Source organism: Lytechinus variegatus, chromosome 4 (genome assembly GCF_018143015.1).
Source record: "Lytechinus variegatus isolate NC3 chromosome 4, Lvar_3.0, whole genome shotgun sequence".
Taxonomy (NCBI): Eukaryota; Metazoa; Echinodermata; class Echinoidea; order Temnopleuroida; family Toxopneustidae; genus Lytechinus; species Lytechinus variegatus.
In genome coordinates this window covers 18,110,057-18,124,713 of record NC_054743.1, presented here as the reverse complement: position 1 = coordinate 18,124,713, position 14,657 = coordinate 18,110,057, and the positions used below count along the sequence as shown (strand labels likewise).

At 36.5% G+C, this 14,657-nt stretch overlaps 1 protein-coding gene across 2 annotated transcripts in view; it reads left to right on the top strand.

The window, feature by feature from the left end:
• LOC121413544 (ATP-binding cassette sub-family B member 7, mitochondrial-like) overlaps positions 1–10,162 on the top strand; it is a 38,918-nt gene extending 28,756 nt beyond the window's left edge. For both annotated transcript variants that reach the window (XM_041606399.1, XM_041606400.1), the window contains exons 6-13: positions 1,223–1,304; positions 4,229–4,405; positions 5,048–5,222; positions 6,388–6,545; positions 7,034–7,197; positions 7,626–7,755; positions 8,243–8,518; positions 9,456–10,162. In XM_041606399.1, coding sequence (XP_041462333.1) covers positions 1,223–1,304; positions 4,229–4,405; positions 5,048–5,222; positions 6,388–6,545; positions 7,034–7,197; positions 7,626–7,755; positions 8,243–8,518; positions 9,456–9,722 — 1,429 coding nt within the window. In that variant the 3' untranslated portion in view covers positions 9,723–10,162. The remainder of the gene's footprint in view (positions 1–1,222; positions 1,305–4,228; positions 4,406–5,047; positions 5,223–6,387; positions 6,546–7,033; positions 7,198–7,625; positions 7,756–8,242; positions 8,519–9,455) is intronic.
• Positions 10,163–14,657: the final 4,495 nt, after the last annotated feature.

Sequence of the window (14,657 nt, the reverse complement as noted above, 5' to 3'; positions counted from 1 at the left end):
TGGAGAAGACTTAGAGGGACAGCTGAAAGAAGTTGAATAACATTGTATAATCTGAAATTGTGGGGAAAGATAATAACACCTAATATGTTGCCAGCCACCCCATAAACCAGCAATAAGCATTAGGGAAGGTTCTGTGTTAAAACTCAAAATAATAATTTGGTCTTTAAAATGTGAAAATGAGAAATTTAGCCTATTTCAAAGGTAAAAGAAATAATTGCAGCAATTATTTCATGAGAAAGCCTTTGAATTCAATGTTAGATCTGCTGCATTGAAATCAACTTATCTTTGTGAAATCTTGAAATCTTAGCTGGAAACCAATAATTCTGATGATAATTAACACGAAAATGCATATGTGGGATATTAATATTGCTTGGAAAAATACCAGACATTATATGGAATTCTGTGCTTATATTTCAGCACTTACACATTTTTTCAGAGGCATTTGGCAGATATTTTTTATTTATACACACAAACAATTGGTTGGTAATTTTATTGGATTCTGTTCAAACCCATTTTGAGATCATTACCACAACTGGTATTTATTATCTTTAGAGATAAATTCCAGTATTGGTGATGATCTCAAAAAGAATTTTTACAGAATCTAATATAATGACCACCAAAGTGTCTGTTTGTATGAATAAAAAAAAAGTGCCAAAGGATTCTGGAAGAAATTGTGTAATTGCTGAGAAATAAGCAAAATGAGCGCGGATTCGGTCACTTCTGTCGGGTCTTTATTCCAGCAATAATAATACACTGTCCCACGTGTGCCTATCTGTGTTGGTGATCTTCAGTGTGAACATTTTTCAGCGTAGATTTCAAGATTTCACAAAGTTCAGTTTATGTAACGGTACCAGATCTAGATCCTCGATGATATACTGACAATTAAGCCTGGTTTTACAGACTTTCTCATGAAATCAGTGTTTACTGCAACTACTAGAATTTCTCTTTAAAGAATACTTCTTCTTACTTATACTGTCAAAATCTGAAGTTGGAAAGTTGAATAAAAAGGCAAGATACAAAAGTTTCTTTGACAGCATTTTTTTGTGAGCTGCTTAGAAGTTTCATTGAGATTGCACAGTGTGCGCATCTCATGCTTGAGTGAACCCCAAACCTCAAACCTTGTTTTCTCCTTATATTGTTCTATTTCTGATGTCTGTTTCAAACAATGAAGAATGGATTATTATTATTATTATTTTCAAAATGTTTCTCTTCTATTTTTCAGGGGTATCAACTTTGTCTTGATGGCTCTGGTTTTCAACATTGTACCAACTATCTTGGAAGTTGGCCTTGTCACTTTTATCATGGTAAGAATCAAGATAAATTATATTCACATAGTGCTTTACACAAAATTATATTGATTATGATAAATATGATATAATATAGTGTTATATAATGTAATATGATATGATATGAAACAATAGTATATATAGTATAATATGTAATATATATAATATAATATGTTTTCTGCATTATAAATGTTTTTATGTTATTTGTTATTATTATTAAATCATCAGTAACATTTACCTGTAAACCATACAGAAAGAAGACATCATGCATGTAACAATTGACATTTCAAAAACTTCTCTTAAATGCTTGTGTACTAGTAATTAGATAAAAACAACAAGATTTAAAAACAGTCCATTGCCTTTTTTGGTAGACATACTCAACAAAAGATGAGTGTGTAGACTAAGAAAGGCAATGCAAATGGTCATCCCCACCCCATTATAAAATTATTTTTGTCATTTAAATAAGTGTCAGTCTCCTCTCCTTCAAGTCTGCCATTATCATATTACATTCACTCATTCATCATGTTCATTGTCTTTTATGCCTTATTTAAAATGTAGTAACTTTTAAATGTATAACCGTTTTTAATGCATTTTACTATGTATTTAATAATGTGCCAAAACCAACTTGTAAGCATGATCTTTCCAGCTTTTGCTGTTTTTTCATGTATGATTGTTAACATGTTTGATTATCAATAAAGACCATTTTTTAATTGAATTGAATTGAAATACTTTTCAGTATTTTGTTCTTAATATTGGGTGATACAATTCAAAGGTGTTTACTTTGGATAAAAGTGCAAGGAGTGCAGAGTGGAATCTAGGTTTTCAATAATACAAATAATGCCTATAAAACATCTGAAGGGAAGTCCAAAGTGTATGTCCAGGTTAAATGAAGGAAAGCAGAAAAAATAAAGAAAATAATGAATGAAAATTGAACTGGAACTGAATAAAGATAAGGAGATTGTTGAAAATTTATCTTGTTAAAAATTTATCTTGTAAAGTTCATGGGGTTATCAAAAGCCAGTTGGGTTATCTTTGCATGGCCCTGGGAAGCGGGGGTGCTGGAATTTCCTTTGGTGTGCTGTAGTCTACAAATGTAGACCCACATCTGCAGTGTGTGTACCTCAGCTGATTCAACGAGTCTGCATAGCAGACTATTACCCCTTTCATAGTGAGAGCCGAAATGGAGTTAGTCCGGAGTCCAGGAGGAGTTACTCCACTTTGGAGGGCAATATGAAAATTCTGAGATTAGTTCGATCCGGATTCAAAGCGGAGTACTCAACCCACTTCGAGAAGAGGGTTACAAACGGAGTTACTCCTTACCAGAAATGCGGTATGCGCTTATCGCTGTGATCTCGCCACACATATGGCGCGAACTCGCTTAGAAACCATGGCAACGACTGTGGATACACCGCTGCGGTGCTTGCCAATATGAAAGGGGTTTAAAGTCGGTCCGCAGTACAAGCGTATAAACTCAATCCGGAGTTATTCCGGAGTAACTCCACTTCGCCTTCAGTATGAAAACGGTATTTGTCTACTGAGGCTGCAGAATTGGCTCGCTTCGCTCACCCTTTTAGATGGTTTCGATCACACCTCACTAGTCATTCAGAGTCTGCATAGCAGACTAGTGGTGCTGCATGTAGTATTCTCCATAGGCAGCACCCCAGGTATTCTGGATTCTGTGTAAATATGGAAAAATGTATCCAAAATGACCTCCATTTTGGGGGAAAAACCTTATATTTTTTTTTCTTTTCAAATTTCTTGGGACCAATTTGATCTTCATTTTGTTTTCTTTTAAAATATACATCAGCACCCCCAGTCAAAAAAGATTGTTCCCAGGGCCGTGAATATTTACTGTGTTGATGTTGATAGAAAAGTCCTCCATTTGCATCTTCGAATAAAATGAATAATTGTTTTGATGGGAAGATCTTTAACAACATGCTTGCTTCGTCATATTATCAGGTGTAACAATAATGTTAATAATGATGATATGGACTTTTGTAACACACCAGTATCCATTATGAAAAAGATGCTCATGGGGCGGTCAAGAAAATAAAATAAATGAAAACCTATTTTTAAGAAACCTACATGTATTAGAGAGTTGAATTTACTTAAAAGCTTGCATGAATACTAAACCATGTTTTAAGTGAAATTTTGGAGTTGGCAAGACAAGAAATATTGAAGATGTGTAGCCCAAAAGTGAAAGGTTCCAGTGAGTCAAGGCTCTTGGGACCAGAGAAATCTCTGCCAACTTGGTGACATTTTACTTAGGAGTTATATAGGTAACTTTTGCAAGTTGTCGTCTGAAAACTTGCTTCCGCTTTAGCCGATGATTCAACTTATATAAGGTCAACTCTGTGGGCAGACTCAAGTCTTGAGTGTGACTGTGGATCTGGGCCTGCATGTTATACTTCAATGACTCAATTTATTTCCGATTGGTCTAATGCCAATTCGTCCAATTTGCAACTCGTCTACTATCATTTTGTCTACCATCAGTTCTTCCTCTATCCACATGGTCTAATTGCCATTTTGTGCACTCACCATTTCTTCTATTAACCAGTTGGTCTAATAGCCATTTAGTCCTTATACCATACACACTGTATATATAGTCTAATTGGACTAGGAATTAGTTAGGCAAAATGAATGAAAAAAAATGGGTATTCGACCAACTGGTTATTGGACTTAGTGATCATGGACGAACCGGTGATTAGACAAAATGATTATTGGACCAAATGTTGATGGGACCAAATGGTTGTTAGATGAAATGTTGATGGACAGAATAGCATTGGACTATTATGAAGGTAGACCATGTTCTGACTGGACGAGTTGGCAATAGACTAATTGGCAGTTTCCTCTGTCACACTGTCGGTCATTTCAAGTTTGAAATGTATGAGTATCTAGGGCCTTTCCCCCTATAATAACATCTCTTCTCAATCCCTCTGCAGTATTACAAGATGGGCCCTGGCTTTGCTGCTATCACCCTCACATGCGTCGGAGCATACGCCTTTTTTACACTGAGCATTACGTCGTGGAGAACCAAGTTCAGGGTACAGATGAACAAAGCTGACAACGAGGCTGGAAACCAGGCTATCGACTCACTTATCAACTATGAAACAGTCAAGGTAAAGGATACGTGTAATGATTGAAGATAAGCCCTGGGACTGAGAATCAAACAAAACTTACAATTATAAAAAGTATCAATGAATGATATATGTCAAAAGATATTTCATGAAAATGTTTGGTAAAGAGCAAATGAAGATCAGAAAAATTACTGGAAAATTCCTGTCCGTTTATAGTGTGGTTCCTCATGTTTTTTTTTGTCTGTGTTAGCTACACCAAGAAAAGCATGTGGTAATGAAATTGATATAATTTCAAGCAAGCTTGAATTACTAAAATTAATCTTTATTATTCTACTAATGATAATCACTTCAGGATTGCTTCCAACCAATAAAGTGGAATGTATGCAAGGTAAAAACCACCTTGCATGGTGGCTCAGTGGTAGAGTTCCTGCCTCATTAACAGGAGGTTGTGGGTTCGATCTTCGGCCGAGTCATGCCAAAGGCTCGTTAAAATGGGACCTACTGCCTTCTTATAAGTTGCTCATCATTCAGTTTAGAGAAGAATAATAAGAACACATTATGTTAGGAAGGCCCCACTGGAAGAGCAGTTCTCCAAATGGAGTGGCTACTCTATGCAATTTTATCATTAAATATTTTGTATTATTTATTAGTATTATTAATCTCCTGACCTCGTTCCTATTTCAGTACTTCAATAATGAGAAGTGGGAGGCTGACATCTATGATAAAAGTCTTGCCGAGTACGAGCGTGCATCCTTGAAGACCGCCACCAGTCTTGCTCTCCTCAACTTTGGTCAGAATGCAATTTTCAGCGCTGCACTGTCAGGTGTTATGTTGCTAGCAAGTCAGGGAATTCTTGCAGGTAAATACACAGTTATACTAGTGAGAATGTTTTAATAATCCCTTAGAACAGAGCTTCCAAGTAGTATTGTACAACGCCTACTTAGCTTGTTGTACGCGATCAAATGGGAGGCTAAATGTCAGACATTCGTACCGTTGCACACAAGACGTACCATCCAAAATGTACCATTGCACGGCTTTAGGAGGTGACGTCACAATGCGATTTCATTGAATAAGGTGACAATGCGCGTACAGCCCGCTGGCTAAATGCGCAATGCTGTCCAAGATCGATCTTGGGCTTGTGGGCCCGGCTTGTGGGATTTGCTTTTCGCTTTCAATATAATTGCTCCCTTTTCATAGATTACTGCAGGGAAAAAACTCTTGTTTTTTCATATTTTCGCTACATTCCGAGGCGTTGTACAACACAAATAGCGAATATTCTTATTCGTGCAATGGTGCGAGATTTCGCATTCGGTGAAAGAAAGAAACGCTCTCTTCAACTCGGCTAACGCCTCGTTGAATAGAGCATCTTTCTTTCACCTCATGCGAAATCTCGCACCATCGCACTCATGCTTATTCGCTATTTGTATACTGATTTTCAGTAATTGGTACTGGAAAATGAGAAGAATACTGATGGTTTCATACAAAGTATTGGTTTCTAAATTTTCAGTTACATGTGTTGTCCTATGGTATTTCCTAATCGAAATACTAATTTTCAGCTTTTATAATACTGAAATATTCTTGTTCATGTGGGCAGCTCTAATTGAAGCTCTACACAAAAAAAATATTTAATTGATTAAGTTATGGTAGATTTAATTAATAAGTAAATAAATATGAATATGTGAACACTCAAAATTAATAAATGAACTAATGAACACATAGATTGATCTGAAAAAAAATAAGTGACTAAATGAAAATATGAAAAAGATAAGTAAATAGATGGATAAACTTTAAAAAAAGGATTGAATAGATCAATTTTTTAAATAACAAAAAAATCATTTGTAGAAATACATGTAAGGGACATTTTTCTAATCAATTCCTTTGTGTAAAAGAACTACTAAAAATCTTTCAAAATATTACCACTGGAAAAACTTTTAGATTGAAGAGTTGCATGCCTTTGCATATTTTCTTTGGGATGATGGTACACTTGTGACATAAATCTGTGTTGCGTTTTTTTTGTTTCCAAGGTGAAATGACAGTTGGTGATCTAGTGATGGTAAATGGTCTCCTGTTCCAACTCTCGCTACCTCTCAACTTCCTTGGGTCCGTCTACCGTGAGATCAGGCAATCCCTCATTGACATGGGCACCATGTTCAACCTACTCAAAGTTGAAACAGACATCAAGGTACGTCACGCGTGAAACAAAATCTAAGATAAATGCCAGTTGTGGTATCGATTTCAAAATGAGTTTTGTACAGAATCGGTTATTTTAAATAAGCAACCAAGTGTCTGTTTGCATAAATAAAAAAATATCTTCCAAAATATCCAATCCAATTCATTTGTTACAGCACCTTGTCCTTTGGGTGACAAAGTACTGCAAACACACTACTCCATGTTTGGCTCCAAAATGCACAAAAAAGCCCTGGAAATAAAAAAAAAGATAGCCATGGAAGATCCTGTTCACTGCATTTTTAAAGCTTTAATATCCAGTGTAGAAGATTTAGGATGTAAGTTGTGAAAAAGAATTCATGTCTCCTATCCATTTAACATGTCTCATCAGAGTCTTTCGCAATTAGCATCCCCTTCAAATATATTTTAAATCGCAAAGAATATCTTTCACTGGCATTAATCATTGATTGCATTCGTCTTTGTTTATTTTCATCCTCTCTACAGAACAAGATAAATGCTCCAGCTCTCCAGATCAGCCCTCAGGAGTCTGGTATCACCTTTGAGAACGTTGCCTTCAGCTATCTCCCTGAACAGCAGATCTTCAGCGACCTGAGCTTCCATGTGCCTTCGGGAAAGAAGGTTGCCATCGTTGGAGGAAGCGGTTCAGGGTAGGATGTGGTTCCAATTGTCACAACTTTGTCATTACACGAAGTGACTTTCAGATCGTATGAAAACTTTGCGGACGTTCTTTCGTATGGGCGATAGGCTGACTAGAAAATAACATCTGAACCCTGTCTTACAAAGAGTTGATCTGATCAACCACAAATATGGAAAGCCAGCAACGTCAACATCTAAAATGGATGTTTGCTCAAAATATCTTCTAGTTATCAGTTTTCCCAGTGTTTCTCTCACTTAAGGAACTATTCACATTGTAATTTAAGAACATTCCAAATTTTCATATTGAGCAGAAAACGTAGGCAAATTATTTTCTGGAAAGTCTTACTTATAGGGGATTGAACGTAATACTCTACATCATTACCCTTGTAGCAACTTTCCAACTTAATTAATTAATTTTTTAAATTGATTGTTTGTCCAGGAAATCTACCATAGTGCGACTTCTGTTCCGATTCTACGACCCTGATGGTGGTAGGGTACTGATCAACGGTCAAGATATCAAAGAAGTGGATGTGGACAGTCTCAGGAAGGCTATTGGTGTTGTACCACAGGTAAGTTCAGCATTAATTCTGAAAAATTAAGATATGCTAGGTTGTATCTTTTTTTTCTTGAGATTTTGAATGCAAGGATTGTTTGTATAAATGTTGCACATATTACATTTTCGTCTCACCTGCATAGCAGAGCAAGACTATTGGCACTGCTTTTCGGACAGTGATGGTTTTGTAGACATTAAATCATAACCAACGATCAAATTTTTGAAATGTCATCATAACTTGAAAATATATGTATTGTTCTATCTCATAAAACTTGGATATTAGGGCAGTCATGTATAACTGATGATCTTGCATAAATTTCAGGTCACATGATCAATGTCAAAGGTAATCTAGGATCATTGAACTTTGACTATATTGGGTTATCAAGAGTGCAATCTTAACCATGGTTAAGTGTTTGAAATGTCATCATAACTTTGAAAATATAAAGAGCTTATTTAATGAATCTTGGACATGAAAGAAATTTTATAAACCTTTTTTTTCTCAGGATTGTGTCCTCTTCCACAATTCCATCTTCTACAACTTGCAATACGGGAACCTAGATTCAACGGCCGAGGAGGTCTTCCGGGCGGCCAAGATGGCCGACATCCACCAAGGAATCAAGAGAATGCCTAAGGGTTATGAGACCCAGGTAGGAGAGAGAGGGCTGAAGCTTTCAGGAGGTGAGAAGCAGAGGGTAGCCATCGCCAGGACTATCCTCAAGGATCCACCCATTGTCCTCTATGACGAGGCGACGTCATCACTGGATTCCATCACAGAACAGGTATGGATGGTACAGGGAAACAGTATGTTATATATATACTGGTGGGGGTGTGTGTTTGATGAAGCTTTTCTTGAGTTACAAATGGCTTTGGAGGAGCCTTGGTGTAGTGGTTCTGACTCTCGCCTTGTAAACAGGGTCTTGGGTTCTAATCCCATCGCGGTGTGGCGTCCTTTGGCAAGGCGTTAATCCACACTTTGCCACTCTCGACCCAGGTGCTAAATGGGTACCCGGTAGGATGGGAAATTCATTGTAGTTTGTCCAGTACTGAGTGCACCTCATTGGCGACTGACTGGAATACTCCCCAGGGAGTGGAGGATGTGCACACATTGTGTGCGGGAATAATTGATTGAATTGGATGACCGGGGTAATAGCATATCTGTTAAGCGCTTAGACACGTTCGGATGTATTAAGTGCTATATAAAAAGTGGATTATTATTTTAATTGGTGACCTTTTTAGTGCTAAATGATATATCTATATGAAAGCTTACTTTGCATGTAAGATCATGTTTAGGAGTGTATGAGTTCAGATTTTAAGCTGATTTCAGCTATTGTTTGTTTTCAATTTCAGTTTAATTTCAGCTTTTTGTCTCGCGCACCAGAGATGAAGGCGAGAGTTAGGGATCCAAATGTCGTCCGTCGTCTGTCTGGGATTTACTGTTTCTTTCCTATTTTAGAACAAAATCCTCCACATTTTTTAGGTAGATGAACTAGGAGGTCTGACTATGTACATAGTATTTTGTGCTGTACATAAGGTATAGAGAGGTGTAGATCTTGTAAGGCTTTTAAATTAATCTGATTTCACTACCAGTTTACTAAGGCTTGCTGATTGCTTGAGTGAAATTTGAAAACCCTTAAGCCACTTGACTTGTACTTTTGTAACATGATCCTCGTGAATTGATTATCTCTCTCCCTTTCTCTTCTCAAATTGGCAACGCAGAACATCCTCAACTCAATGGATGCCGTCACCCTAGGACGCACGTCCATCTTCATCGCTCATCGTCTCTCCACCGTCGTCGACGCGGACGAAATCCTGGTCATCCGTGATGGGAGGATAGGAGAGCGCGGCAAGCACCACCAACTCTTAGCAGATACCAATAGTTATTATTATGAACTTTGGACCAATCAGAATAAGGTCGCGCTAGAATCCGTCCTTGATGACAAGAACGGGGAAGAGTCAGAAGTTGAGGAGAGCCACAAGTCATGATGACAAGCATGTCAGTATTAGGTGCATTAGAAATATATTAACTAGTTATTAAGAATATTATGTCATCCTTATGCCAATAAAGGCATTTTCACAGTACAAAGTAAATGGAGATAGAGGGCTACTCCAGGCTGAAATTAATAATATCTAAATTCATGAAGTAAAATTCAACAAGCAAAATGCTGAAAAAATCTTCAAAGTCTGATAGAAAAGTAATGAAGATTAGTTTCTGCAACAATTATCCTACATAATGAATCAGGCGCCAAACCTTCTTTTTACATTCTTGGAGGAACATATTTGAATAAACATAATTGTTTTTACAATATGATACAAATAATAAGTGGGGATATGACATCATCAGTTTGTTCATTGCATATCATGAGGATATGCAGAGAAATGTTTCACCAAAATAATTCAAAACATTAAATTGTCATAACTCTGTTATTCCTCGTTGAAAATTTTTGTTTGTCTCATTTCTCTCTATCTGTCCAATCACATATAGTTCAGTCCGGGGTGCCAGTTAGAGGCACTTCTGGTATAAGGTTGATGTTTATCAAAGAGTGCAAAATTCATTCACTTATGGATAATTTAATGCTATAGTGTGCTCTTGAAATCCAGCTTCCCAAGGAAGTCAGTCATAATTTATGTGTCTATTGGATGATGTTAATCAACTACTTTCTGATATCTAGTATGTGAAATGACTTAGCCTGTCATGAAATAGCTTGTGTTACCTCAAGCAAATCCACTTGCAGACCAAGAATATGATCTCTATTCCATCTCACAGCTGAGGGGGGGGAGGAGTGAACCCCCCCCCCCCCCCCCGAGATGTCAGCTGCCAATAATTTTGCACATTGGTGAAGTGCAAATATGATCTATGATTAAAGCAGAAAGTGTGAGGGGGTGAATTCTAGCCCACCCCCATGCCTTTTTAGGGTTTAAGTGTAGCATATCATGATTATCATGATTCGAAACTTTCATGATTTTCATTCCAATGCAAAGAATGTTCTCCCTTATGTCCCTGATTTAAAAAAAAAAATAGGTGTGTGTATTCAGTTTTAATTTAAAGTATTAATCAGTTACATGGTGCACAATTTTTGTATGTTCTTTGTTATGAAGTGAAAGCCTACTGGAAAGAAAAGTATTTTTTATGTCTGACTTATTGGCAGCCTAAGAATATCAATCAGGTATGAGTGTTAGAAGATATGCTCCTAAGTTTTTATTATGTTTCATTTATCTATTTAAACCAATATAATGAAACAGTGTAAACAAGGTTTATGAGATAGGACCCTACTACCTGTATGTTTCTACAGCAGTGATTGAATGACAAACTTGGTGGGTATTTCATAAACCTGTTTGTAAGATACAAATGACTTTACCCAGTAGCGGACCGTGACCCGGAGGAGACAAAGCATTGGGGGGGCACTGCATTGTTTGTGAACAATGCCGTGCCCCCCCAATGCTTTGTCTTCTCGGGGTCACGGTCCGCTACTGACTTTACCAATGACCTGGTGATCCTTTCTTGTGCTGTGTGATGTATTCCTATGAAGCTGACTTAGCACCTAAGAACATGTTCCAGTCATGTGTTACTGAGTAAGGGTATAGAATATGGGTGAAGAAATGTAAAAGAGAAGCTCCCCAAATGAAGAAATTAAAGCAGAGAAATTGATACAACCAAATTGGAACTCTTTGGTCAACTAAGAGATTTAAGTATTTGCCTTAATATCCAAGAAAGTGAGTCAAACTTCACCTGAAATTCTAGAAGCATTATGACATCTTGGGTCCTGTTTCATATAGATTTACAATGAAGGTAAATTTGCCATTATTTGTAACTACATAAAAAAATTGATTTGATTGGCTGTTCAGGCTTGTAATCATCATTTAAGAAACCGTCACGAGGATGAAAGAATGTGAAAGTAAAACATTGTACAAATGTAACTCAGACTGACTTTGAATTAAACATCATCCCTGCTGGTCACGACCTCTAAAATATTTGGATTTATTCTCTTTGGTACAGCCAGTAAGTTTCGGAAAACAATGTTATGTGCAACATTGGTTTTTATACATATGATATAGTTGATGGTTCCGAAACGTAAATTGCCTGTACCTCGATGTTTGTTAATCCGAAAACGTATAAGGGTTCGTTAATTCAAACATTTGCGGTGTTATTCCGAAGGTTCGTTGTTCCGAAGGTTCGTTAATCCGAAAACGAGATAGGTTTGTTGTTCCGAATGTTCGTTAATCATTACGTTTTCGGACTAACGAACCTTTGGAATTACGAACGTCATTTCGTTTTCGGATTAACGAACCTTTGGAACTACGAACCTCTCTTTGTTTTCGGACTAATGAACCTTCGGAATTACGAACCTCACTTTGTTTTGTTTTAGACTTATGAAGCCTCGGAATTACGAACCTTCGGAAATACGAACCTTCGGAATATCGAACCTTCAGAATTACGAATGTATGCAATAGTTGATGATGTCAAGCACCTACCAATTCTCTTTTTTGTTTCATCAGTAAAATATAGACATTTTTTGTCAGATTAGACATAAGGAAGGTCTTCTTTGAATCACAATATGTTGTGACAATGGTAATTCTTCATGTTTAGAGAAGAATCAAATAGGCCAGATGGGTGTTTCATAAAGCTGTTCATCAAGTTACAAACGTTTTTACGCATGACTAGAACCTGTTCTTAGGTCTTAACTCAATTACATAGGGATATCACATAGCACAAGAAAGGATCACCAGTCGTGCGTTAAGTCATTTGTATCTTACGAACACCTTTATGAGACATCCACCTGTAACACAAAGCTTGGCAATCGTCTTAGAATATTGATTGATTGCATTGACTACAATGTAAATACAATCGTGAAAATCAAGCCTCCGATTGATTGCTAATCTTTGTGTTACGGGACCCTGTTTCACATTACAACACGGAAAAATGAGGTTTGTCATATTTTACATTATAAATACAGTAGAAACAATGAATGGTGAAGACATTGTTTCCCTCATTTACATGCTGACCAGGATGTACATATGACTGTTTTGTGAAATTAAGCAGAATTTTACAATTTCATAACTTTCTTATCATAATATTTTCAGCATTATGCTTGTCTTACTTTTCTCCATTTAATTGGGGGTGGGCATGACATTGACAGATATCTTAATCTGATGATTGGACATTGCAATATCCAGACCATAAAATTTTAAGACAGAAGTGTAGCCTGTCTCTACTTGAATGGAGCTACATCATATGAGACGAAAGTATATTTTTATTCAACTATTTGTATTTTGGTGTATATTTTATGTAAAAATATTTGTAGCACTTGTACATGTACCAACACAAACAATCAACTTGCTGTTTAATATTTAATAGGAAATAAAAGTCATGTTTATCTGGAATCAGCTTTTTGCAATTTGAATAGTTTTCTATATTGGAGTGTACAGTAATAGAATTTTTTTTCCAATTGGAAATGTTTCATAATATATCAGTGAGACTACATTTTGTTGTCTCAAGTATTACTACAGCTTTGAACATGCAATACATAAAAATTGATGAGAAATCATCTAGATATTGACTTTCTTGTGGAAGTACATTTACACCCAACTCACACCTTTGCAGCATATTATGCAACAAAATATTCGCTAGCAATCACCCTGCTACGTGTGAGCTTGTTCAAAATTGAACGTAGTAAAGCAAGGTGATACCAGCTAAAGCGAGGTAAGATTGGCTAAACCAAGCAGTAATGCTGGGTTGGCCTGCTTATGCTGTTCCTTACTATTGCTCATTTTTGTTAAGATGCAGATGTTTGAAATAAAATTACAAAAAAGCAAGCTAGAACGCAAGGTCTCTGTGTGTTTGCTCAGAGATCTCAAATTAGCTTTAATATTTCATTGTCTGCGTTTGGACAATATGCAGCTGAACGCAAGCCAAAAATGCAAAGGTGTGAGCCAGGCTTTGTCAATTACTTGTTATTTGGGTAAGCAATGCTTTCTGCTTGTGCAACATTTTTTTTTATGGCAAAGTGACAAAAAATTGTTAAATCACAATCCCAGAGATGCCAAGTTCAAAGACCAGCTATGCGTGAGATTTTTTGTGAATCTGAGTGAGATCACAGACATTGTGTACAATGTATATGGGGATAGGCTGTGATAGTTGCATGAGACAGATTTAATGGGATGAACAAGAGTCCAAAATGCTTGAGTCTCACGCATAATGCGTGAGACTTGGTAGCTCTGCAATCCCGAGTTAGCATGAATAAAAGTTATGCAGTTATTACTTTAGGCGAGACAATTTGTCAAATCATTCCCAACACTATGAAAAAATTTGCTGATTATTTATCTCCATATGAGAATGAGGTAATCATTAAATTATTGAGGTATTTTGAAAAAGAGGGTATCCCAGTAGTTTTTTTTTGATGGGGGGGCGGTCATAATGTTTAAGTTACAAACTGGAGTCGGTTGTCTGTTGTAGTTGCCAATTCTTGGAACCAAGTATAACGCAACGTTAGAAAAACATAAGCAGACAAAAAAAAATAAAACCTGCACAAGACCTGCCATTGATCGTCGTGTTTTGCAAATAAATTATTTTATTTGTCACCATCATTGCATGATTGTAATAGAGAGATACAAACATAACATACATCAAGTCACAGTTTTGTGCATACATTTAGAATGGAATGACTAGCGATAGAGATTTGATAATAAAAGAGTTGTGTGATGAAAGAGCTGAAAGGAATACAAACAGATATAATATTAATATATTCTCATTATACAATTAATATATTAATCAACCCTGTGCAGCAAGAAAATCATATTGGACGTGAATATAAAGAGTATTGAACATCTTTTTGAAGAAAGAATAGAAATTTGATAGTACCACTGTGCATAGATATACCTGGTGTAACAATTTGTGCAGTTAAAAGTAGGTTGAAATTTTTG